This window comes from Phyllostomus hastatus, unplaced genomic scaffold (genome assembly GCF_019186645.2).
Source record: "Phyllostomus hastatus isolate PE091 unplaced genomic scaffold, TTU_PhHast_1.1 phas_scaffold_1066, whole genome shotgun sequence".
Classification (NCBI taxonomy): Eukaryota; Metazoa; Chordata; class Mammalia; order Chiroptera; family Phyllostomidae; genus Phyllostomus; species Phyllostomus hastatus.
The window spans coordinates 30666045-30691920 of NW_025334004.1; the positions used below are offsets into that span (position 1 = coordinate 30666045).

General features: G+C 48.9%; 1 protein-coding gene across 1 annotated transcript; it reads left to right on the top strand.

Moving 5' to 3' along the window:
- The first annotated feature begins 701 nt into the window (after positions 1 to 701).
- Positions 702 to 25545, top strand: ABRAXAS2 (abraxas 2, BRISC complex subunit). Its single transcript, XM_045854625.1, has 9 exons — positions 702 to 800; positions 4559 to 4649; positions 9684 to 9720; positions 11834 to 11900; positions 16836 to 17026; positions 17886 to 18005; positions 18508 to 18592; positions 20799 to 20913; positions 23360 to 25545. Exons 1-9 carry the CDS (start codon positions 702 to 704, stop codon positions 23827 to 23829), a joined length of 1275 nt encoding a protein of 424 aa, XP_045710581.1. The 3' UTR covers positions 23830 to 25545.
- The last annotated feature ends 331 nt before the right edge of the window (positions 25546 to 25876 follow it).

The window sequence follows — 25876 nt, forward strand, 5'->3', positions numbered from 1 at the left end:
AACTAATGAAAGAATAACGATTAGAAAGGTGAGTTTGTTCTTTCCCTGAGTTTCTTTTCCTAACTTTGTTATACTTTATTTTCACTTTAACTTATTCTTATTTATGTCGTTTGCATTCTCTTTCGATTATTTTTCATTCCATTTGTCTCCCCTTGTACCCAGAAACCAATCGCTTCTTTTACCACCCTCTGCCACGCCCGCTTCCCCCATTTCACTTCTAACCACCCCCCAAAACACCATCCCCCCGGAGTCTGGATTATTGTAATGGGGTTTTCTCTCTCTCCTGGCAATATAGTATTGACAATGCAGCCAGAATGGTCATATGGAAGTTGAAATCACACAGGCTACTGCTATTATATATCAAACCCAAAACCATACAATTGCCTGAATCATCTCTCTCTGATCATCCTTGAGTAGGGCCAACGTTGGACCTTAACATTCATCATTTTATTGCAAAAAAAAAAAAAAAAAATGGCTTGCGTAACTATGAGGGGCTATACAGAAGATGCGAAGTCTGGGGTGTGCCCGGCGCGAATCCACTGATGGACACGGTTCGGGAGTCGTCCGGCCCAGGTAAACCTGCACTTCTCGGCCCACGCGCGGGGCGTGCTCAGACCTCCAGGCCTCAATTGCCGAAGACTTCATTTCCCAGGATGCCAAGGGGCGAGGCCGGCCGGAAGACTGTGTGCCCTCCGCGGGGCATGATGGGGGAGTTGGAGATTTCCATCATGGCGGCTTCCATTTCGGGCTACACCTTCAGCGCTGTGTGTTTCCACAGCGCCAACAGCAACGCCGACCACGTAGGTGCTGGGACCCCCACCGTGGCCGCTGGGGCCTCCAGCCTCTGTCACGCGCCAAGCCGGGACCACTTGCGGCTCGCGCCCCAGGCTCACCGGCCGGCCCGAGGAGCTGGTGTGACCCGGGCTGCTCCCGCCCCTGGCGAGCTACTGCTGCCCGGGGCTCGTTGTCCCTCGGGATGGGCCCATCTTGCTCAGTGCCTTCCGCCGCCCGGCCACCCCGGGACAGCGGTCTGCGTCTTATGAAAGCTGGCCCGGCCGGCCGCCGGTAGTGTCAGAGGTCGCTTAGTGGAATCGGAGCGCCTGCCCCTCCCCGAGTGTCAGGCTTCTAGGCTGGCGAGGGGATCCCGGGGTCGGGAAGAAGCCCCAGGCGCCCAGCCCCGCCCGCTCGTCTCACAGGTTGTCATGGGGTGCGACAAGGGAAACCATGGCTGTCACCATTCATACTTGTTACATATGCTCGTGGGTTTTCTTGTCCTCGATGGGAAACGGAGAATGTAAACAGGAGTGTTAGGTGTGGGGGTCTACTTGCCCTGAAGTTGCATGTTTATTTCCTCGGCATATGTTCCAAGACCACGGAACTAAGTTGCAGTGAAATGAAATGGGGAAGTGACGGGCCTACCCGTGAGTGATCGGAAATGCACAGGCTTTGGAGACCACGGAGCGAGCGGAGCCTGTCTGCTTCAGTGTCTTTATTCTACGGCTTGTCTTAATGTCACTGACCTCAGGATGGAAAGTCTGTGTGAGACTGGATAGTCTTTTATCTGTAAGGAAGTGTTTAATTTGCTTGCCAAATTGGGGCATTATTTTAAGTGATGCTAAGAGTGAATTATTCAAATTCACCAAATAAGGGTGCAGCTTCTGTGTGTGTGTGTGTGTGTGTGTGTGTGTGTGTGGCTGTCATTACAAAGCAAAATGATACACTGCGGAAGAAGAAACTGGGTTTGGTTGGATGTCAGCAATCTTAGCTTCCATTAGTAAAAACTTACAGAGAGATGATTCCATTAGTAAATTAGATGACATTAAATGCATGTACCTTTCATCTCTTCAGTGCCAGCGGTTGAGATTAATGGTAAGAATGTACACAACGTGGGCTTTTCCAGAGGCCACTCCTGTCTCTGGACACTCAGGCCTTTGATACTGCAGCGGGCTATTTCATAACGTAATGCAGCTCCTTGTATTATGGGTGGTTTGTGATACTCCTGGTGTCTGTGGAAAGATATTGTTGTCTAGATATTGTTGAAATAATGCTTCTTAACCTCTGATTTTTGGTTACGGTGTCTAGATATTGTTGAAATAATGCTTCTTAACCTCTGATTTTTGGATTGCCTAGTAATGGCACAGTTTATGTGTGGGACGAGGTTATTGTGAGAATAAGTAGCTACCTGTTGAAAAGGGGTAAGTTTTTCTGCAGACGGCAGTGGGACGGTCATATTACTTCGATTGTTGTTCATTTAATTCAGGAGACATCTCTTTAATATCTACCCTGTGTCAGGCATGGTGGCCAGACGTCATGGAAATTTTCGCCAATGACAATAGTTTGCAACTGTATTGGATGTGACCATACCTGTTTATATATATATTAACCATGACACAGTTATAGATGTGGAATAAAGTTATTTTAATTGCATGTATTTCAACATTGAAGAACCGAGAATTTGCTTTTGTAGTACATTCTTGTTCCATCCAGGCAAGAAATTAGTTGGGGGTGACCAGCTTTCTCTATAGAGAGCCACGCAGGCCTCTGACAGCTTCTTAGCTCCGCTGCTGCAGGGAGAAAGCAGGCACAGATGATGAAGAAAGTAGGGTGACTATTTCCGGTAAACTTTATTTATGGACACTGAAATTTGAATTTCGTCAAGTTTTCACATCATAAAAGAATCCTTTTTTGTTTTTTCAGCTATTTAAAAAGTGTAGAAATCACTCTTAGCTCGTGGGCTGTGCAATAACAGGCATTAATCAGGCTGTGTTCCACCCACACACTATGAGTTTGCCGACTCCGGCCATAGAGCGGCGGTGCCTCAGATGGTCCCAGATCAGACGATAAATAAGCGTTTACTTTACAGTCGGCGTCAGAATATCTTGATGTCACTGTTGACTTTTTCGAAACGAGAACTGCAGTAGAGTTGCCAGATAAAATATAGGGCACCCGGTGAAATTTGAATTTCAGATAAAAAATAATTTTCAGTGTAAGTATATCCTAAATATTACATAAAAATAATTTGTTGTTTACCTGAAATTCAAATTTAACTGCGTGTCTTGTATTTTTATTTGCTAAGTCTGACAACTCTAGACGAGAACACTAGGAATCTGTCGGTGTGTTCTTAAGGTCTAAAGCTCTGTAAAAATTTTAATTTTTTTTCTCTACCTGTTACAAGATTTCTCTTTTGTAGTGAGAACTCATAACTGAAAGACTTTTATAAGATAAAAGAAGCTTTTTCAGTCAGTGATTCTCAAACTGGTAGTCACGGTCACTTCTTCACATATGAGATAATTTTTTTTAAGGAGATCTCTTTATTGTTCAGGTTTGAGAAATGCCCTGTACACGATGGTTTGGGATGTCAGGACACTCCACTCCCCTAATCCAATATGAAAACTATGCTATAAAGCATCTGTCTCTCCCTCCTCACCCCCACAGATTCTCACTTCTAGTGGGGAATGTTCTTGAACTTGGAACCTTCTCTGATTGACTTGAGAATATATTTTAGAATATAAACAGGTATATAGTAAAGGGCATTGTGTCAATCAACTTATTCTCCCAGTATTTACTGAGCATCAGTAGTTGTTCGGCACTCCGCTAGGTGCTGAGATACAGCAATAAACAAGCACAGAGTCCCTGCTCTCACGAAGCTTACACTTTAGTGGGGAATAGGCATTTATTCATAAAAAATGTAACATGACAGATAGTAAGAAGACCACGGAGGGAAAGAATGCGGGATGGAGGGGACAGAGTGCCTGGCAGGTGCGCTTGTCGTTACATTGGCCAGGGAAGGCCTCTGGGATTAGGTGCCTTTTGAGTAGAGAGCCTAACGCAGGAAGGAGGGAGCCGTGCAGGTATCTGGGGAGGGAGTTCCAGGACCCCCATCAGTAACAGGGAACTTATTTCGGCATTCAGGGCCTCCGTTCTCCCACGGCTTGTGCCGAGCATGACAGCGAGTGCTCCGGTGGTGTGTTGTGTGCTGAGTAACCCAGAACTGACCCCGGTGGCAGGTGCCCTCCAAAGGTGTGAATGAATTAGCCTCCGCGTGTACTCAAGAAACACTGTCATGTGAGTGATAGGCAGTTATTCATTCACTGAGACCCTAACTCCCCATGCCGGCTTATGCGAGAGCCGTTAGTTGTGCGTTGTGTTAACTTCTTCATCCTCTTCTCATTAGCGGTGTTTCTAACGCAATGACATAAATTGTATCCTGATTCAAGAGAACAAACTAGGAATATTTCTGCTTCCTGAGCTTTTTTGACATTAGTTGTTCTACTTAGTAGGATTTAGGGGATGAAATCACTCCACTCATTTTTGCCTCAAAAAAAACAGGGAAGGCTGGAAGGGATTAAAATAATATCACCTCTCACGCGGGATCCTTTTTTCCAACAACCCAGTTCATACACTCCGGATTGCTTTCGTCCCGTTGGTCTGTGGAATGGCAGTTCGCATGCCGAGCTTATTCGGATCACTGTTGGATTTATGTCCTAAATGCCTCCTAACACCAGTAAAAAATCGTCTTTGTTTTTAGTCTGCAGCTGTTTTCTTTTCTTGCCTCTAGGAAGGGTTTTTGCTGGGAGAGGTGAGACAAGAGGAGACCTTCAGCATCAGCGACTCACAGATCAGCAGCACGGAGTTCCTGCAAGTCATCGGTGAGTGAGCCTGTCGCAGACCGTCACGGTGCTTCCTCGCACGTGCACCGTGGGCGTTTGTCGTTCCCCGGCCCTCCACTGGCTTCAGCCTCGCAGGAGGGAAAGGCACGGAGAAAGCCACTAAAATCAAAGCGCAGCTGTTTGCATTAGTAAGCGTTACGAGTGTCTTTGTAAGTCACTGTGGGTGGACGCACAGCACGCAGCTGTGGGTTCAGGTGTTCTGTGAAGCCGTCCCTGACCCGCTCGCCGACCCGGCTCCGACTGAATCTCTGCGTGCCGTGGCACTTCGTGGTCTCTTTAAAACCACTCTGAACCTCAGGCTTGCAGATGCGGCCGTCCCCATTGCCAGCACCACCTCCCACCACAAGGAAAGGATATGTTACGCATCCTTTCTGAAGGAGTCTGGCAAAGATGTTCACACTCATTTACGTAAGATATTTGCTAAATCTGTACAGCCTTTGGAGAATAAGTCCGACAGCCAGTTTAGGGGAGGGACAGAGGCGTGTTGGTGGACGCCCTTGCTCTGTGGGGTCGGTCTTCTCGGCAGTAAGGATCACAGTCCTTGTAGCTGTACCTCAAGCGCGTCACCAAGCAGCACCTCCCGACACTCAGAACAAAGCGAGGAGCGTTTCGTTCTCGTCCACTGCCCACATTTACTGAAGTGTGAGGCGCATGCCCGGCCACGAGCAGCGTATCCAGATACATTCCTGCCGTCCAGGGGCGTGGGGAGGACCAACAAGTGCACAGAAACACCAGGCAGCGCAGGACGCGTGCTGTGAACCAGGGACGAACCGGTCCCGCAGACTGGGTGCCGGGAGCTGCTCGTGGGTGACGTCAGCCCAGACGTCGTGAAGGAGGTGGACTCGGGGCCAGGGTGCTGTGTTCTGGGGGGCGTGGCAAGGAGTAAGTGAGACAGGCAGGGGGCCTGGCCTGTTTCTGGGACCCAGACACACTTGGTGTGTCGAGGGGCGGTTCGCAGTCCTTCCTGAAGGCCAGCTCGTGTTGGGGCTAAGTCATCAGTTTCAAGCCCGTCCTGACGCCGTCTAGTACCCGGACTGGGAGGCCAGGCTGGGGGCGAGGGAGGGTCAGGATTGGGGGGAAGAGACCGAGCTCGCTCCTGAAGGGCCAGAGCCGTAAAACCCACCTCCACAGGACTGACCTGTGAAATAAAGGCGTTTGCAAGCACAGCGTTCTCTCGTTGAGGTTTTGCTTTTGTTGTTTCGTTTTGTTTTGTTTTGCCTAATATCTCAAAGTCCTGCAGGGGAGAACGTGGTTTCCTTGGACATCTGTGCACTGATTAATGTTGACACTGGAGTTCTCAAAATTAATTTGGTAGGCGAAGGTTAAAATGCCAGGTGTGGTTAATGCGCAGCACACCGTGCAAGAAAGGGCTCCCTCATCTGGCATCATCACAAAAATAGTGTTTCTGATTAGGATTCTAGCTGTTTACATTGAAAGAAATAGCACGATAAAGTAATTCGAATTCTACAGCATAATGTAGTGATTCTTTGATTCAGAAATCTCCTGGTTCTGGCAGTGAATACCCGTTTCCATTGAGTCCACTTAACACAGTGCCGTGACAAACGTCTTTTACCAGACAACCTTTATTTTATGATCTGCCTTCAGTGTATTATCTGAAATGATTATGGATCAATCCCATGAACAAAGTGTTTGCTAGTATTATCTTCAATGTATTGTTATCCGTTTCTTTTAAAAATAAATACAGAGTGTGGATTAAAGACTTAAATGTAGTCCCTGAAACCATAAAACTCTCAGAAGAAAACATAGGCAGTGAACTCTCTGACTTTACTCTTACCTTTTTGGATATGTCTCCCTGGGCAAGGGCAACGAAAGAAAAAAAATCAAATAGAATTCTTTTTTTTTTTTAATATTTTAATTTATTTATTTTTAGAGGGAGGAGAAGGGAGGGAGAGAAAGAGAAACATCAATGTGTGGTTGCCTCTTGCTCGCCCCCTACCGGGGACCTGGCCCGCAACCCAGGCCTGTGCCCTGCCTGGGAATGGAACTGGCAACCCTTTGTTCTCAGGCCCGCACTCAATCCACTGAGCCACACCAGCCAGGGCCAGATGGGATTCTGTTAAACTAAAAAGTTTTTGAACGGTGAAGAAAATCACCAAACTGGAAAGGCAACCTACTTTGAATAAAGAGGAGATAGTTGCTAATGATATAAGCCAATAGAGGTCAATATCCAAAATATATAAAGAACTCATAACAATTCAACATCAAAAAACAAACAATCCAATTTAAAAGTGGGCAGAGGACCTGAATAGACATTTCTTCAAAGAAGACGTGCAGATGGCCAACAGACACATGGAAAGATGCTGAACGTCACTAATTATCAGGAAATCAAAAGCAAAACCACGAAAACAGCACCGCACGCCTATCAGGATGGCTGTTATCAGAAAGACAGCAAAGGCCACGCGCTGTCTAGGATGTGGAGAAGAGAGAACCCTCGCGCACTGCTGGTCGGAATGGATGTTAGTGCAGCCAGCACGGGGTCCTCAAACGTTTGACGTGGAACTGCGGGGCACAACAGCAGTCCACTTCCGCGTGTTTACCCAAAGAAGCGAAAGCGTCGGTTCGGAAGGGCGGGTGCCCTCCTGTGCTCCCTGCAGTGCCGTTTACGAGAGCCGAGGGCGGGGGGCGGCCTCTGCGTCCATGGGCAGGCCGGTGGGCGAGGGCGGGGTGGGGCGCACGCAGGAGCGGGCAGCGTGCTGTGAGCGTCACGAAAAAGTGAGATCTTGCCACTTACGACAGCACTGGTGGGCCTGGGGAGCATCGTGTAGAGTGAAAAAGCTGAACAGAGGAAGACGAATACTGTGTGAACTCACTCGTGTGTGGAATAAAAAACACAAAACAGAAACAGGTTCAGGCATGAGAGCAACGGATGGTTGCCAGAGAGGAGGAGGCTGGAGGGCAGGGCAGGGGAGGGGGTGAGAAATACAAACTGCCAGTTGTCAGATCAGTCACGGGGTGCAGTGCACAGCACAGGCACAGGGTCGTTCATGCCATCACTCCTGTGCGCCTGGGCAGGCGGCTGCCAGACTCGAGGTGGCGATCACGTCACCAGGCGAGTGAATCACTGTGTCGAATCACTGTGTTGTAAACCAGAAACGTACAATGCTGTACATCCGCTATACTTTATAAATAAGCAAGTAAGTAAATTAATAGAATTTCTATTAGAAAGTGCAAACCGGGGCTCTGGAAAGGCCAAGCATTAAGCAAAGTAGTTTTTCATAGTGATAACGGGAACAAATTTTCTGGCATCACTTAACCTCCAGAATAGGACGTTTTAAATAAAATAAATAGACCAGGTGTAGTATGTGTCGAAATGTGTGAGCCCACGCACGGACGTCTGGACTGGACTCGGCACAGCGAGGGAGACTTTGTGTTGAATACCACATTTGAACACGAAGTATCTGTGTCTCGTTTTGAACACACAGGGATTTCAAAAGCTGTGCTAACTCACGTGAGGCAGAGCGCCCCCAGGCAGCAGGGGTCCCCCTGGTGGATGAGGTGGCGCGGTGGCAGTTGCGGGAAAGAATGAGGGGGAGGAGAGGAGAAGCGGGGGATGGGAAGGTGAGCGGGAGCGGGAGCACCTCCCAGCGCGGATTTGTAAGGCCGGGTGTGTGGAGTCGCCCTACACGCGTAACAAGGGACCTCTGCAGTGTAGATGTGCGGGAAAGCCTCGGCCGGGAGGCTGCCCTGCCGGAGGCCCGCCCACCGGCTAGTGCGCCCGCCAGCCTCCTGCCGTCTGTGGCAGCATCGCGTGGGAGGCCGCCGCCCTGTTCCCTCCGTGGGGTGCTTAGTTAGGTGCTGCAAGGAGTCTCACAGGAGGAAGCTTCAGCTCCTTCAGGAAACCCACACTATCTAGAGCGTGTCTTCAGTGCACTGCTAAGCCAGGTCGAGCGCCGTGAAAGGCGTCTGCTGGGGCGGGTCGATGACAGGAGGTGCGTTCAGAGTTCAGCATTTACTCTAGGGACTGTCTTAAAACATTCTTCCCTGTCAAGTAGAAGATAGGTTTTTTTCCTTTTCCCTGCAGTCTAGATAATGTTTTTGCTACAGATGTTTCACATTCTAATTACTTTACTAACAGCATCTCTGAAGTAACTTAGGAAGGTATAACAGTATCCTTTTGGTGATAAAAGAAGGGCATGTTTCTATTGTAGATGAGGCTTTCTTATTTGTATCACTGTGTCAGCAGCCTCCTGGGGAAATAAACATCTGCGCGTGTGTTTTGGCAGCAGTAACAGTAGTACAGAGGCTAGTAGCCCCATGTCTTCTAGGGTTGTGGTTTCATTTTAATTGAGTTGAAGCTGCAGCCTGTAACTCTGGGCTGTGACATTTTAAACAGCAGGTAGAGTAGCTGTCCAGGAGAATGTTACTAATGGAATTGAATGGCTAATTAGTCTCACGGTCTTATAAAGCAAGCCAGAGCCCGGGCCCCCTGATGAGCTTGAAGAAATTGTTCTGGTTAATCACAGCAATCTTTTCAGATCTGCCTTATAAATATGTTTCCCTTGATGCTGACTGTCTTCGAAAGGGTTAATAGACCTCCAGAGTTCCCTCCCTTCCCCTTCAGAACGCCTGGCTCCAGTTGTCACGAGTTGTTAGTAGGTTGGTGGCAGGGTGGGCGAGGCCCTCTCCCCAAGCCATGCCACAGCTTTTACCCGCCACGATGACATGCGTCCAGTCGGGGCGACTCTCCCCTCCGCGCTCTGACTCGGTGAGGCTGGAGAAGGAGGGTGCCCGGCACCGCCCGCCCCCACACACGCGCGGTCCGACGGAGACACAGCGCCCTTCCCCGGTGTGCTTGCTTCTGAGAATGCGCTTCTGTGTTGAGATACTGTGAAAACACAGTGCTTCACTGGTGTGTGCAACAGCGCCTGTTCGGAAGAGGAAAACTATCTTTTTATTGCCTGCGATTTTGGGGGAAAAAAAATCCTGGGCTACTTTTTAATTGTCTGTATTTCATGTGATTAACTAATATGTATTTTCTCTTTCTAATTACAGAAATCCATAACCATCAGCCTTGTTCGAAACTTTTTAGGTAAGCCACACCCTTCTTTGCAGCTTTTAGCTTACTAAAGGGTTAATTGACTAAAAACTAGTGAATTTATGCCCGTAGCTCATTATGGCCCGAGACGCACAAGTGTGACTGAGGGCACCCGAAGCCACTCCCTCACTGAGTACCACCTGTGTGCGTGGCACTGGGTCGGGTTAGGAGAGGGGGCGGCACAAGTCCTGTGTGCCTCTTGTGCGTCTGGCTCTCCGGGGCCTGGAGTGGAGGCGTCCCACCAGCCTCCCTAGCAAGAGCTCTTCGACCCCAGAGAAGGAAGTCAGCCAGGGTCACGTGTAGGGAAAAGAACTGAGGGGGGGTTTTAGGAGGAATAAAAAATGTTCACTTTTAAATATACCACTTTAAAATGTAACCAAAGAGAACATAAAACTTTCTTTTTGTGTTTAAGTTAATATACACCAGTTGCACATTATGACAAACTAAAGGACAGAAAGAGAAAAAAATGGGAGGAGAGACGTTCAGAAGGGAGACCGAGAGTGGCAGAGAGACCCGCGGGCGGGGAGGGGGAACAGGCCGGGGTCCCACACACTGGCCGCTGCCCCCTGGGCTCCCACCAGGCCCCTGCCCGCGCTCCGAGCTCCCGCCCTGCTGCCTGAGGGCAGTGTGGGGTGCCGTGTCCGTGTTCCCGAAAACCCCCGAGGCCCCGTTCTCCCTTCCCGGGGTGCTGCTCTCCCGTGTTCCCGCCAGCCCCGCCTCCCTCACACACCTGCCGGCTCCCTGCCCCTGGCCGTGCTGGCCCTGCGGCCGCCCAGACCCGCTGGCCCAGCGCCAGCCCCCTTGCACCAGAGCCCCTGGGGACGTGTGTCCTGTTCGTCCCCTACACGCACCCCGCCCCTCTCGCTACCTCAGAGTTTTGTCTTCCTGCAAGACGGCCGGCCACCTGTGGGCAGGCCTCGGGGGCGGCCAGGAGCCCGTCCGCCCGGGGTTTGCACAGGGCCGAGAGAGGAGGAGGACGCGGGTGAGCCAGCAGCAGCTCCTCGGAGCAGCATCTCGGAGCGAGTGGCGCAGGCCTGGTCCACACCGCGCCTCCGTCGGGTCCGAGAAAGGGACACTTGGCTCTGACTGCTCCAGAGCTTTACTGGGTGTGCCCTGCCGTGCCCTTCTGAGAAATTCCCTAAAATACTGTCAGCAAAGCCATACCGGAACAAGAATTTAACTCAGTTTCATCATGGACTCATACTCCTTAGAGCTGATAGAAACCGTCTGTCTCCTCCAGACTCCGCAGAAAAGGAAGCGGAGGGCAGGCAGGCAGGCCAGGTGACGTGCTGGAGGTCGCAGGCGGGAAGCAGAGCTGCGCGGGGCTGGTGCCCCCGGCTCCCAGCTCTCTCCTGCACCCCGAGCTCCTTCCTACCTTAGAAGGCCTGGGCTTGTGCGGGGGGCGGGGGGGCGGGCGGCGCTCCGGGCCAGTGGTAGAAAGGCCCACACACACGAGTGTGCGTGCCCCCGCCTGGCACAGGGCCCTGGTCAGGGGGGTCTGTTTTAGGGGGAGCGCATTCAGTTTGAAGCCCGCCGGGCCTGGCCTCAAAATCCTGGCTCTTTCGGCCACCAGCTTTATCATTTGGGTTAAGTCACACAACTTCAACAATCTTCGTCTACAAAATGGGAATAAAACTTGTTGATTTTCTGGGCTAAACCACTGCCTCCCAGCATTGAATGACATGAATGACATGAATGACAGGAGAAAGCGGGCGGCTAAGCTTCTGGTTAAGCATTCAACAGATGTTCATGTCCCTTCATTGCTCAGGAGATGAACTGCATTTGTGTGTGTGTGTGTGTGTGTGTGTGTCATTTGTACATAGAAACAAGGAAAAGATGCCACATGTTCTGTAATCAGTTGCTAACAGTTGCTATCAGCATCCCCCCCCCTCAGGAGTAACCCCCCCTCCCACGAATGTGATGCAATAGAGACCTTGTGTCAGCAAAGCACGTGGACTGACTTCTCTCCACTTAACTGTCGAAGACAGTTCTCCCTTTATTACCAAGACAGAGTTGGATTAGGTGGCCTGTGGACACGTCTAACTAAGCACATCCCTGTCACAATATCATGTGGTTTTAATCCTTTTTTTTTCTTTAAACAAAACAGTTTTTATGACTATGCAAGCAAAGTTAATGAAGAGAGTTTGGACAGGATTCTCAAAGACCGGAGAAAGGTATGTTGTTACTTTTGTTGCCCATCCTGATTTGGAAATCAGTCCTTATCTCATCATGCAAAGCTTAAAACCAGAAAGGAATGTAAATGAACAATGCAACTTGATGGTAATATATGAGAGTTCTGTTACATTGAGTAAATTTTAAAGATAAATTACAGATGTGAAACAATGTTTATGATATATCAATAGAAAAAAGTTTAGATATTTATAGTATGATTCCATTATGTAAAGATCAGAAGAAGAAATGAACTATAATCTGAAAATTGACAGTAGTTGAATTGAGTCTGGGTAGTTTTGTCTTTCTACTTATAATTAAAAAATAATTTAGTAAATATTTAATAACGTGTACATTAACTTTATAATTTTTACCTTGGTATGTAAATTCCAGAAAAAGAGATTGGTTTAATTGGTTATTAAACCATCTCTGGAGGAAAAAAAAATACCAATAAAAGTTTTCAACTCATCAAACAAAGCAGAATGCCTTTGCTTAGAAGCACATATCACCAAAAAGAGCTTTTGAGGCGATACCTGTGGATGACAACAATCCTGGCAGTGGGGGCGTGGCCCTACCACGTCTGAGAAGGGCGCAGGGGCCAGAGCAGTGCGGAGGCCAGCATGGTCTCTGTGCCCCCGTCGGGTGGAGGGAGGGAGAAGCAGGTGAGATCAGAGGAAGAATGCAGAGGGCAGGGGACAAGTCAGAAGAGAGGACACAGGGCTTTGTGGGTGACAGCAGGCTCAGGGGGTGCTCGGCCTCTGCAGAGTCTGAGCTGGTCACCCACCCACCTGGGAAAGGGAGTTGGAGCCGCTGCGGGCGTCGTGGTCCTGCTCTGCGGTTTTCAAGGACTTGCCCAGGACCCTGCGTCCTGGGGTCTCTTGCAATCTGTCCTCCTCCCTCACCCACCGCCTCGCCTCCTCCTGCCATGTATTTTCCTGCTTTAGAAAATGAATCTTTATTGCACTTTCTAAAGCTAAAATTTGTTCCCTGAGAATTCTTATTGGAGCCCAGTTTTCTATAGCGCTCACCATCTAGTAAAAGTTGCAGGAAGAGCCCTGGCCAGGGGAGAGAAGCACCATTGGTCACAGCGTCGTCACTGTGCTCCAAGGTTGTGGGTTCGATCCCCGATCAGGGCGCACACGGGGGTCAGTCAGCCAGTGGATGCGTCAGTAAATGGAGCAACACATCGATGTTTCTTTCTCTCCCTCTCCCTGCATCCCTCCCTTCCTCCCCCACCTCTAAAATCAATACATTATTTTAAAAGATCTAGGAAGTTTTCTTTAATAGATGAAAAAACCTCAAGTGAGAAAAATGAATAAAGATTATCAGAAGGAAATTCACAAAAAGCAAAAGGCAATCCACAATGGCCAGAAATAAATGAAAAGACGTCTGACCTCCGTCAGGAAACACAAATGGAAGCAACGTGACACTCCGTTTGCCTATCAGATTGGCAGCGCGTGAAAGGATTGCTAATAGTGGGTGCTGGCAAGGCTGTGGGGAACGGGGGCGCTGCGGTGGGTGGGGATGGAAGCCGGTGCAGACGTTTAGGAGGAGGGTGTTGCAGCAGCAACAGGATTTCAGATACGCAGGGTCACCTCTAGGAATCTAGTCCAAGTAAATTACAGCATCCAGGCGCAAAGATGTGAAAAACTGGCATTACAGGCCACTTGAACTCTGTGCCGGGCCGTGCTCTGAGCACCCCCCCCGCCCCATGGTGACGCAGTTCATCCTCGCAGCAGCCCTGTGAGGTGCATCGCTGCTGCTCTCATCCGCTTTCCAGGCTGAGGCAACAAAGGTTAAGTAAGTTGGTTATGGTCCCCAGTGAGTGGCCGTGGGGCCAAGGCTCACACCCAGCAGCCCGGCCTCTTGACCCGGTGCGTAAGGGTGTTGGCTGCATCTTTGTGACCGTGGGAATTTCGAAACCAATCTGAATGTCCGCCGGTGGGGAATGATTACATAAGTGCGGTTGGTCCCTCCGTGCAGTGGGTCATGAAGCAGCTGTTAGAATGAAGCAGGTTCTCAGGTAATGACCCAGAGGTCTCCAGGTTAATGTTACATGGACAAGGAAGTAATATAATTTGGGCCTATTTAAAACAAGTCTGAATGTCCAGAGAAAGATCTGGAAGCAAGCCAACCAAACTTAAAAGTAGTTACTTTGGAAAAGGGCTGCTGATGAAGGGAGACTTTATTTGACTTTTTAAAAATGTATTTTACAAACGGATACTGGGTGGGGGTGGTCACACGTAAGTCGTGTAGATGTCTGACCCCTGGGCTGTCCACCTGAAACCAGTGTGATATTGAATGCCCACTGAAATTGAAAAAAAAACTTTTTAAATGGCATTTTTAGAAAGTGCTTTGTAAAATACTACGTAGGTTTTTTAGTGGTGGACGTGGACACATTTCCAAATTGACTCGGGGAATTTAAAATTGGATTTGCTGTTTTGAGACTCAGTAGACCAAAGGTAGGTTGTTTTGTGGAATTAACTTTGCTTTTCGTAAGGCCAGGATTCTCAAAAAAGTTAAAAGTCAATCTGTGGTTTTAATTTTCTAGAACTTTGTGCTAAACCAAATGTTTTTTTTTAAATTTTTCATGATATTTGTTAAGGGCAAAAACTATACTTTATATGTCATTGCATTTTTTGTGGTACCTTATGTTTAATATAAACTCTTCAAGGATTTTTTCCAAAATCCACATTTCTACCATAAAAGCAAAGATGATGTATAATATTTAGGTGACTAAAAAGCTTTCTAGTTAATTCTGGTTTACATTTTGAGCCCCCAGGAAAGGTGAAATTGTGTCTTCAGCTCACAAGGGCTATCGTGCTACCTGAAGAGGTGCACTGGAGACGTTAGGCTTAAAAACACACAGGTACCAGAAACAGTGCCGGACATGGAGAACATGTTTTAATTACTGTCCACTTTTTAAGAAAATGATGGGAACTTTTAAAAAATTACCACCACTAGGCAGACTTCAAATCTAATATTTAATTGAAAAATTTTAAGAGTAGAATAAACATGTAATGAGTTAATTCGCTGCTCTATTCAGTCATTTTTTTAAAAGATTTTATTTTAAGACAGAGGGGAAGAGAGGGAAGAAAAGAGGGAGAGAAACAGGAATGTGTGGTTACCTCTCTTGCACCCCCTCCTGGGGACTTGGTTTGCAACCCAGACATGTGCCCTGACTGGGAATTGAACCAGCGACCCTTTGGTTCCCATGCCAGTGCTGAATCCACTGAGCCACACTAGCCAGCGCATTGCTCAGTCATTTTGAATGTGATGGCTACACAGTACACACGCTCACTCAACAGCGTCTACCGCCCCCACTGACTAGTGCTGTGAAGTTGTCATTGTTCACACATGCGCATTCCAGTCCACTCTCCTTGGCTGCCAGGTTACATCAATGTCACCCAAACTGTTCTCATCATATTAACAATTGCTGGACTTTTTCTGGACAGACCTCATATGCTGCCAGAAATGTTTGGGTTTTCTTTTCATTTAAAGAATATCCAAATTAATTGCTTTAATATAATTTAAAGTCACCCTTTATGCTCAGTTGTTCTCCTTGAGGGCAGGCACTATTTATTCCCTGTAGTTCCTTGCAGCGATATGCGCTCAGTGAAGAAAACATCGCAAACCTCCCAGGTGGTTACGATAACTCGTGAAAACATTTGGAACATTGTTAGCCGGGGCTCCGGCAGAGGGACTCAGCCGAGGTGGGTTCGCTTCCTTCTGACTGGAAGGGCCCAAATGCGATCTAGGTTTACTGTGGGTTTTCACGTGACGCAACTTTTTAAAGATTTTATTTATTTATTTTTAGACCGAGGGGAAGGGAAGGAGAAAGAGAAGTTGTCTGTCGTCAGTGTGTGGTTGCCTCTCTCTCGCCCCCTAATGGGGACCTGGCCCACAACCCAGGCCTGTGCCCTGACTGGGAAGCGAACTGGTGACCCTTCGGTTCTCAGGCCCGCACTCAGCCCACTGAGCTACTCCAGCCAGGGCAACATTACACAATTTTAAACTACTTTTATATCTCAAAACATGTTTTTTCACTCAAAGAGTATATTTTAAAGACAGAAGCTATGTGAGGATTCTTCTAATAAAGAATTGATTATTGTCTCTACAACAGTGATTTTCAAACTTTAGTATTCACAAGAAAAAACTCAAGGAACATATCTTAAATTCAGATTCCTGGCTCTGCCCATAAAGGTTCTGATTCTGCAGGTTCGGGGGGGCCCAGGAACATTTTAGCAAGCTCCCAGAAGTCTCACAGGTCGTCTCTCCTCCAGATGTTCAGCAGGTCACATTAGCAGAACGATTGTTCCCAAGAGCATATCAGTTAAATTCACTTAACCAGCTTCGTTAACCTGTAGTTAGAACCGACAGAGCTAAGTCTGTCAGTCTGTCATTGTGTTGAGGTATAATTGCTATAAAATAAAGTACATATACTTACAGTATACACTTTGATAAGTTTTGATTTGTGTGTACGCCCATGAAACCACCATCATCATCATCATAGGCTAACGCCCATGTCCACCACCGCAGCCTCCTCGGGCCCCTCTCCGACCCCTCCTCTCACACCCCAACCCCCCCCAGTCAGCCACTGCTCCGCCGGGTCAGGGTCGTGTCGCTGTAGATGGGTCTGCGTGCTCTGGAGTGTTACGTGAATGGAATCCTGGAGCACACGTTTTTGTCCGGGTCTGGCTTCTCTCGCTCAGCATCAGTATTTTGGGATTCGTCTGTTTCGTGTGTATCAGTAGTTTGTTTTCACTGCTGACTGGGTGTCCCGTGTGTGGCTGCACCCGTTCGTTTACCCCGTGGTGGGCAGTTGGGTTGCTCTCCACGTTGACCGGTTGCACGCGGAGCCGTTCACGTTGTGTGCCAGTGCTTGTGTGGATGCATTCAGAGCTAAATTTGTGAGGCTTTTCCCTCCGCTCCCGTTGCAGAAGGTCATCGGGTGGTACAGGTTCCGGCGGAACACGCAGCAGCAGATGTCCTACAGGGAGCAGGTCCTGCACAAGCAGCTCACCCGCATCCTCGGGGTGCCCGACCTCGTCTTCCTGCTCTTCAGCTTCATCTCCACCGCCAACAACTCCACTCACGCTTTAGAATACGTGCTCTTCAGACCAAATCGGAGGTAAAGACAGCGTTCCCGCGCTCGCGGGCCTTGCACAGACCGGAAGGGTGTTGATACCAGTCATCGAGATTTATGACTTTGAAAATGGGCATTTGGTAGCATCTCTAAAGAAAAGCTCCTGTAACTTTCGCTTAGCCAGTGTTCTCTGTAGTTAGAGAAGGTATTTTCCTGTCAGTTAGCTGTATAAATTAAAGTTGTTTTTGAGTCAAGAAGCATTAGCAAGGTGTGTTAATGACACGTCAGTCCTCATAGGAATGAACAGCTGGAAATCATCATCTGCTTCTCCATGATCCATTACGTAGAAATACAGTTTGATCGCCCGGAAGTCTGACTGCAATTTCAAAGCATAGATTTTAAAGACAGAATTGTAAGACTGATCCACCTGCTGGTTAACGAGGGTTTTGCATTGTGAACTTGATATAAAAAAAAAAGATCCTGTAGATCACGATGTCTGTTGTAAACAACAGAAAGGTTTCAATCTGGAAATTCGTTTGTAGTAGAATAAATTAAATTGGCATAAGCGAAAATAATTATTAATCGTTAAATAGCCACTTGCAAGATTATATTAACATGTTAGTAGTATTTCTCGAGAAGAGACAACCTCCTCAGCACTCTGTTTCTGCGGGGATGCAGAGGATGCATAAGAATGCCCTTTGCCCTCAAGGAGTTGGCAGTCAAGTGTCTGCTTTAAGGGAAGGACAGACATCGCTAACGGGTGCATCCTTGGGTTGTCTGGAAGCAGGTCCGTGGCGAGGCCTTCCCATAGCTCCCCAGGCCAGAGACTCGGACTCCACTGCCGTGACCCATGCTCCAGTCGGAGCGGCGCTGTTGACGGGGTGCCCCTTGCCTCTGCCTGCAGGTATAATCAGAGGATATCCCTGGCTATTCCCAACCTCGGCAACACCAGCCAGCAGGAGTACAAAGTGTCCTCAGTGCCAAATACTTCTCAGAGTTATGCCAAAGTTATTAAAGAACACGGGTAAGTGGCAAGGTAAACCGAAAGCTCTTTCTTTTCTTTTGTTTGATGTAAAAGGTTTATGGAGAAACGTGAAATCAAGCTTGATATGATTAAAATTGAACAGTGTGGTGAGGCAATTCTCTACCATCGCCACTATGTATCAAAATGTTTTTCTTATTGAAAGATTGTTTACTTTTACCATTACTTTTTTTAATCATTTGCCACATTTTTTTTTGTAATTATGTTTGTCTAGAAAATGTATAATTCTGAGATCCTGAAAGCTAACCGTGGTCACTAAAAAATTGATAGCTTTTTATTATTTTTTAAATTGCATTGGTCACGTGGGTTATTTTATATTTCTCTTTCATAATTCTGGTTGTGTGGATGTTATTTCTGGTACACTGTCACCTTGCAGAGGCAGCATTTAGGGGCTGGATGAAGGTGGAAGGGATAGGAAGACACCTCCCAGGCCCGTAGCAGTTGTGGGAACTCCTGTGACGTCTTTCTTCTGTCTGTCTTCCAGTACGGACTTCTTTGACAAGGACGGGGTGATGAAAGACATCAGGGCGATTTATCAGGTCTACAACGCGCTCCAGGAGAAAGTGCAGGTAACTGACTCCCTTCCTAGTTTTCATCTTACTTGTGTTGCCCAAATGCTTTTCACCTTTAATCTCGGACACTCCCGCCTGACAGAGGAACCACGGCCAGCACATGAGGACGCCCGCCCTCAGAGTGGTGTGGGACGCGTCCAGCGGGCGCTGTGCCGGCCTGCGGAGGCCTGTCTCCCCGTCTGTGCCCGCGGTGGGCACTCTGGGGAACGGTGGCAGTGTTACTGTTTTCAGCCCCGTGACCCAGCTGTGACAGCGTTGCTTCCGGGGAAATGTGCCCGAGTTTGCAGCACGATCGATTGCTGAGAACACGGCTCTCGGCAGCCGTAACTGAGCAGGGACCGCCCCCGACCCGGGGCAGCGTGGCCTCCTCCCCTCGCGTGCACTCGCTTCGCCCCGGCGCCTCCATCGAGCGGGAGGACCGCGGCAGAGCTGTTCCTCCCTGCTCGTTCATGCAACACGTGTTTGTGGAAACAGCTCCCGCAAGCCAGACACTGAGCTAGGTGCTGACCGTACTTTCCCGAGTGCTCTAGCCACCGATGCTGTCTCAGGGGTCATTTTCTCCAAAACCTGAAGAACAAAAGAGGCTTTGGGGACCAGGAGGAAGGGGGTGCAGCCGAAGAAGCCCTCCCAGGCCTGGAGAAGGCCTCCCTCTGGGGCAGAAGGCCGCCACCGAGGAGGAGGAGGAGCAGGAGGAGGGGGTGGGCTGAGACCAGCCCGGGCCCAGGAAGAGAGCACCCCCCAGGCAGGGCCCAGGGTCCAGGGCCCGTGTCCCACGTCGGCGTGAGGCACACCTGGCAGTGCAGGGAGCCTCTCACCGGCTCACCGGGGACCGGCCCCCTTTCCACAGTGTCTGGTATGTCTACTGTGGAAGGGGCGGGCAGTGAGAAGCAGCCTTCTGTCCTGAACTGCTGGCCGCGCGGCCTTCAGACTCGGCACCCTCCAGCGGACTTCGGGGTTGCTGGGACACAGTTCATTGCCGCTTGCGTGAGGCCTGCTCTGGAAACACCAGTACCACGTAGCGTGCGCTGGCGTGAATGGTTAAATTACGTAGACGTAATCTCAAGTAGTTGTCTTTCATTAAATCTTTTTCTTAAATATTTTTTTATTGATTGATTTTAGAGCAAGAGAGGAAAGAAGAGAAACATCGAATTATTGATCCGCTTCGTATGCATTCATTGGTTGATTTTTTTTTCCAGATTATTTATTTACTTTTTAGAAAGAGGGGAAGGGAGGGAGAAAGAGAGGGAGAACAACATCAGTGTGTGAGAGGTACATGGTTGCCTCTCACACACCCCGAGCGAGGGACCTGGCCGGCCACGCAGGCACGTGCCCTGACTGGGAATCAAACCAGTGACCTTCCGGTTTGCAGGCTGTCGCTCAACCCACTGAGCCACACCAGCCAGAGCCATTGGTTGATTCTTGTATGTGCTCGGACTGGGGATTGAACCCACAACCTTGGTGTATTGGGAATGATGCTCTAACTAACTGAGCTACCAGGCCAGGGCATTCATTAAATATTGACTGTGAGCCCTGGCTGGTGTAGCTCAGTGGATTGAGTGCGGGCTGTGAACCAAAAGGTCGCCAGTTTGACTCCCAGTCAGGGCACATGCCTGGGTTGCAGGCCAGGTCTCTAGTAGGGGGCGCATGAGAGGCAACCACACATTGATGTTTCTCTCCCTCTTTCTCCCACCCTTTTCCTTTCTAAAAATGAATAAAATCTTTAAAATAAATAAGTAAATAAATCTTGATTATGATACTTTCTTTTTCAGCTCTCCCTAATTATAAATATTTCTTGTTAAATTTTTTTTAATGTTATCTGATTTGTGATTGTTGGTTATACATAAAAGTTGAAAGCATCTAATTCCTGTCTTACCTTTTTTGTGTCCTTTGTATGCTAGACTAGTATCAAACGTTGGCTTCCCATTTTCAATAAAAATCCAGGAAAAATACATATCTTTCCCACTTACCCTTGTTTTTCAAGAATTTGTGCACTAACAGCATAGTCATCTTAACACTGAGAAAGCAAGTCTGTGCATGAGCAGAGTGCTGGTCTCTGGGACCTCGGGGGGGTGTCCTGTCGGACGCACCTGCTTTGCGCCTGGACGAGGCACCTGGGCCCCTCCCGGGTCTGCAGTGCACGCTGCACATGCGGGAGGCCTCTCGAGTGCATTTCAGTGGGTCGTTCTTGTCGTCGCTCCCCCAGGCAGTGTGCGCAGATGTGGAAAAGAGTGAGCGGGTCGTCGAATCTTACCAAGCGGAAGTGAGCAAATTAAGAAGACAAGTAACTCAGAGGAAGAACGAAAAGGAACAAGAAAGAAGTGAGTTTCCTATTAATTTACCATTCAGTAAGAAGGGAGTGTCTGGTTTTAAACATCAAATTATACGACGAATTACATAAATCCTTCTACACTCATCAAGCCCCAAGTCAGGCCCTTTGGGAGCGGCGTCCACTTTCCTTCAAGCCTTTTCAGAAGGGAAGTGGTAGGTGTCTCAGCGCCCTGGGAAGTGACTGGTGAGGACTCGTGCGCATGTTGGCCCCTGCGACCTGTGCGCGGTGGGGTGACGTTCCCCGCCAGCGGCCCCGGCCCGCCCAGCAGGGGCTGCGGCCGCTTAAAGGCCCCGCTGCAAACTCTGTTAACTTCATGTTCGGTTCCTAGGCAGCGTCATGGCAAGGGCTTTAAATGTCTGTTCACTGGTAGCCATGGGTGGTGGGTACCGTTAAGCTAAAGAACCAGCTGGTTGAATGAGAATTAGGCTCAAGAATCTATTAATTCCAGCTCAGTAACAGGCACGTTTGCTATGATGCCACCAGATGTAATATTTGTAAGTAAAATTTATCAAACATATGACAAATAATATCAAGTGTAAAAGAGAGAAGGATGTAGTTAACCATTTGTGATTTAATAGGAATATTCGCAAACCGCCCTGGCCCGTGTGGCTCCGTTGGTTGGGCATTGTCCGCAAAGCGAAAGGTCGCTGGTGTGATTCCCAGTCAGGGCACGTGCCTGGGCTGCGGGTTTGGCCCAGACGGGGGGCGTGAGGGAGGGAACCGATCGATGTTTCTCTCCCTCTCTTTCCCTGTCTCCTCCCCTTGCTCTAACAGATATAAAATCTTTAAAAATGTAATATTTGCAAACCAGTTAAAATATAATTTATATTTTTAAATAAGTGATGACTGGTTCATTTCTACTGTCACAGTTCTCTAGAAATCATCAGAAGCGCAGGTAGGGATTCATGCCCCAGAATGTTAATCACAACTTTATAATTCTAAAATCTGGGAAACAGCCTATTAAAATAGTTGAACTAACAATGGTAGTGTTATGGTTGAATAAATGTTGGTATGGTGGAGTACTGTACAGCAATTGAAGTGAATTTTCAATGACAATATATACTCTTCAGCAAGAATACTAGGATATAAAATGGCATAAACATCGTGGCTGTGTTTGAAGTACACATGCATATGCAAAACACGCACGGGCTGGACGATAAAAGTGGAGTTCGAGAGGTAAATGGGGCCTTGCACCTGAAGTTTACATTTCTAACCCCGAATCTTGTGATCTTTTTACCAAAATCCTAAGTATTATCTGGGTGATAGAATGGTAGGCAATTTTTCTTTGTTCTTTTCTAAATTTTGCAGAAGTATGTAACATTTTTACATTAGAAATGCACTTTAGCCCCAACTGGTGTGGCGCCGTTGGTTGGGCATGTGCCACAGAGTGAAAGGTCGCCATTTGGGTTCCTGGTCGGGGCACACGCCTGGGTTGTGGGTTCTGCCTGAGCTTGGGGTGCGTGCAGGAGGCAACCAATCGATGTTTCTTTCCCTTTCTTTCTCCTGCCCTTTCCCTCTCTCTAAAAAAACAAAATCTTTAAAGATTAAAGATTTTAAAAGCTTTTAAATCTTTTTTAAAAGAATTTTTTCTATTTTTAGAGAGAGGGGCAAACGAAGGAGAGAAACATGACGTGGGAGAGAAACAGCTATCAGTTGCCTCTTTCACACCCCCAACTGGGGACCAGCCCACAACCCAGGCGTGTGCCCCAACTGGGAATCCAACAGGCAGCCTTTGGTCTGTGGGCCGGTGCTCAGTCCACTGAGCCACACCACCTAGGGCTAAATAGAATCTTTTTAAAAATATGCTTTAAAAAACTTAAAAGGTTGCAGACTCAGATAGGGGGCTTTCAGAGCATCCATAAAAATGCGGTACAGTTGTGGCATAGTACTCGGAAAAACTGGTCACCTGACAGGGCCGTTCAGCGTTCAAGGGGAAAGCGGGCTGAGCAGGTGTAGTGACAGGTGGTTGTAAAGAAGTGTTTTCGACACAAGGCTTCTCAAGGAAAACACTCGTCCCAGCGACTGCCAAGGGTGGCGAGGACTGTTTTCTTCATCCTCTGTCCGCAGAGTCTGGTCACGGCAGCAGCAGGCGGGGGATGGGGCCGGCCTTAAGAGAACCGGTGCTCGAAGGGCCAGGCCCTCTCTAGCTGGTCCCTTCGTGGGGTCACTTACTCTTTTCACACGCTAGTTTTTTGCCTTTGTAATGGAAACAATAGCATCAGTACTGATGATAGTATTGATATTTTGAAGCTTAAGTGAATTAACATGTCGAGAAATACTTGGTAAATTACGAAGTGTTGTGCGAATGTAAAACAGCAGTAATAATCGGTGTCGCTGCTTTGTTGCTGTTTTCCGGAACATTCAGGTCAGGGCGTTGAGGTGCACAGCTGGGGAGCGATGGCCTGTGTAACAGTTTTCCTCCTCTTCTCCCGCAGGACTGCAGCAGGCGGTGATGAACAGGCAGGTGCCGGCCGAGAGCCCGGAGCCCGCGCTCAGCCCGCGGTCGCCCTGCGCGGGGCCTGCCACGGAAGGCAGAGGTGCGCTGGCAGACGCGGAGGCCGCGGGTCCCCCTCCCCCCTACTCCGATCTCCACCCAAGCAATCAAGAAAGTACTCTGAGCCATTCTCGCGTGGAGACCAGCGTCTTTATGCCTCGACCTCAAGCCGTGGGCTCCTCCAGCTACGCGCCCAGCAGCGCCGGACTGAAGCACTCGGGGGCTGGAGCGGACCCCCCTCCTCCCCAGGGGGCGGCCGGAGACAGTGCGGAGGAGTCGGACGACAGCGACTACGAGAATTTGATCGACCCGACGGAGCCCTCGAACAGCGAATGCCCCCACGCGAGGGATTCTCGGCCCATGACACATCCCGACGGGGGCTCCAGGAACCCTCAGACGTCCCAGATTTAGCCGCCCGGAAGACGCGCCCCCCTTGGCACTGTTGTCTTCGTCGCCCACTCAGAGAGGCTTTTCCAGGACTCGGTCTGGAGGGGAACTGCTTTCTCAGGCCCCCGGGCTCCCAGAGAGCCCCGGGCGGGCGCCGAGCCGGGAGGGGCCTCGCCCGGGGGGGCCTCGCCCGCGGGCGCCGTCGCCGTCGCCGTCGCCGTCGCGTCGGTGTCACGGCAGAGTCATTGAGATAATCAGATTGTCCCAATTCTGGTGCGATTCACGGACGTCCTGGTAAATTTAGGCAAAGAGAAACTGATCAGCGTAGTTTCTGTTCTTGACAATAAATTGGTAATTAGAGACTAAGCACAATTAGTCTATAATTGTTCTATAAATCAAAAACTTACCTCTTGCACTATCATGCCTTGAAATTTACTTTTTCAAAGGGAAATGAGTTTAGCAGCAGCCTTCAAAGACCCTTCTTTCTATGATGAGCCAAATTCATCTTTGCCGGAAAAGAAGTTTTGACCGTCCTAAGGAGCCTGGTTGGAACACACCGGATGTCGCTTCTCTTGTCTGCGTGACTCTGAGGCCGACAGAGACGGCTTTGTTTCCACTTTTCTACTAGCCTGATGCGTGTTGTCACTTAAAATGGTTGCCTTCGAAAACATGTAGAAATACTAACTACCAGTAAGTAATCATCCAAACAAGTATGTCATAAAATAAATCACTGATTTTTCTTTGGCGGAATCACGCTGACTGCTGTGTTGCACCAGCCCCACCTCCGGTCTCCATGCCGGAGTCCTAAGCAAGGGGCGCTCAGCAGCAGGTCCCAGAAAGGGGTGGCGTCCCCGGCCTGAGGTGTGTGACACACAGACTCCAGACGCAGCGGGTTTAGCTGAGTTCCTACGTAAGGGGTACAACTCACTTAGACCTTCTGACAAATCCTGGTGTTCGTTTTGTTTGTGGAGGAAGGACGTTCCATAGGCTGTCTGAGAATGTCGGTGAACGAATATCCGTTTTAAGTCTGAATAACCATGCTTGTTTTTAAGCGGCCCTTGGGAGGGTAATTGTGGAATGTGTTGAGACTTCCCGTCGGGATGCACTGCGTTTTTATTTAATGAGTGCTCGTCTCCTCGTTTGCCCAGAACGTGTGAAACCGCTGTAGACGTTCATGAGCATCTCAGGCTCCTGGTTCGGGGACGACGAGACCCACCGTTTACGGCGAGGTCAGCCCACGAAGCGGATGCTTTGGAACGTAATTGCCTTTCCTCCGGACTAGTGAAAACCTGGGGAAATAGGGAAGTCGTCAGAGAGGCCCGCAGTCCAGGTTCTGAAAGAGTAGTTTCATTCTGTACAAGAGAGGTTTCCCCCCTGAGCCAGGCCCAGCGCGAAACCAGACCGCACGGACTGAAAGCGGAACCCCGAAACTGCCGTTCGTTCGATGTCCGCTCGGCGGGGTCTGTGTTTTCTGGTCTCCCGCTCCACTGGCCTCAAACCACTGCCGTCCGATCGCAAACGCCGCAGACCCCTTGTCTGCAAACGCGCCCCGTTTCCTCAGCGCCTCCTAGGGCTTCCACACCAGTGCGAGTTTGGTTTTCTGTGAAGTGCCATTGCCATCTCCCCCGTCCCCACTTTGACATTCAGGAATATATTTTTGTTTTATGCCATACTGAAGTCTACAATGTATATCTGACGAAGCAGTTAAATGTGACAATAAAAGCTTATTTAATCATGGTACCCTCGTTTTTCATGTCTGTTTCAGCACCCGACAAGGCCTTGCCTCAGTTGACTCATTCTGGCAGTTCTCGGTAAACGTAATCGTTTTTGAAAGGGCATAAAAACACATCTCCACCTGGACTTCTCCTTTATTCTGTGAGACTGGTTTCAACCAAAATCCAAGAACACGACTTACTAAAATGTGTCTGTTGATTTCAAGGAGAATGTGTTTAGTATCAAGTTACCAAGAGAACTGGGTATCAGTAGAGAATAAAACTGAATTTTATTAAGTTCCAAAAAGGCACCTTTCACATAGGAACTGACCTGGTTTGAAGAGACTGCTCAGCCTGGA

Coding starts and splice junctions, on each gene's coding strand:
- ABRAXAS2 (XM_045854625.1), top strand. CDS start 702: ATGATGGGGGAGTTGGAGATTTCCATCATGGCGGCTTCCATTTCGGGC. Junction 9,721..11,833: donor CCTTGTTCGAAACTTTTTAG/GTAAGCCACACC, acceptor TAAACAAAACAG/TTTTTATGACTATGCAAGCA. Junction 20,914..23,359: donor CGAAAAGGAACAAGAAAGAA/GTGAGTTTCCTA, acceptor CTTCTCCCGCAG/GACTGCAGCAGGCGGTGATG.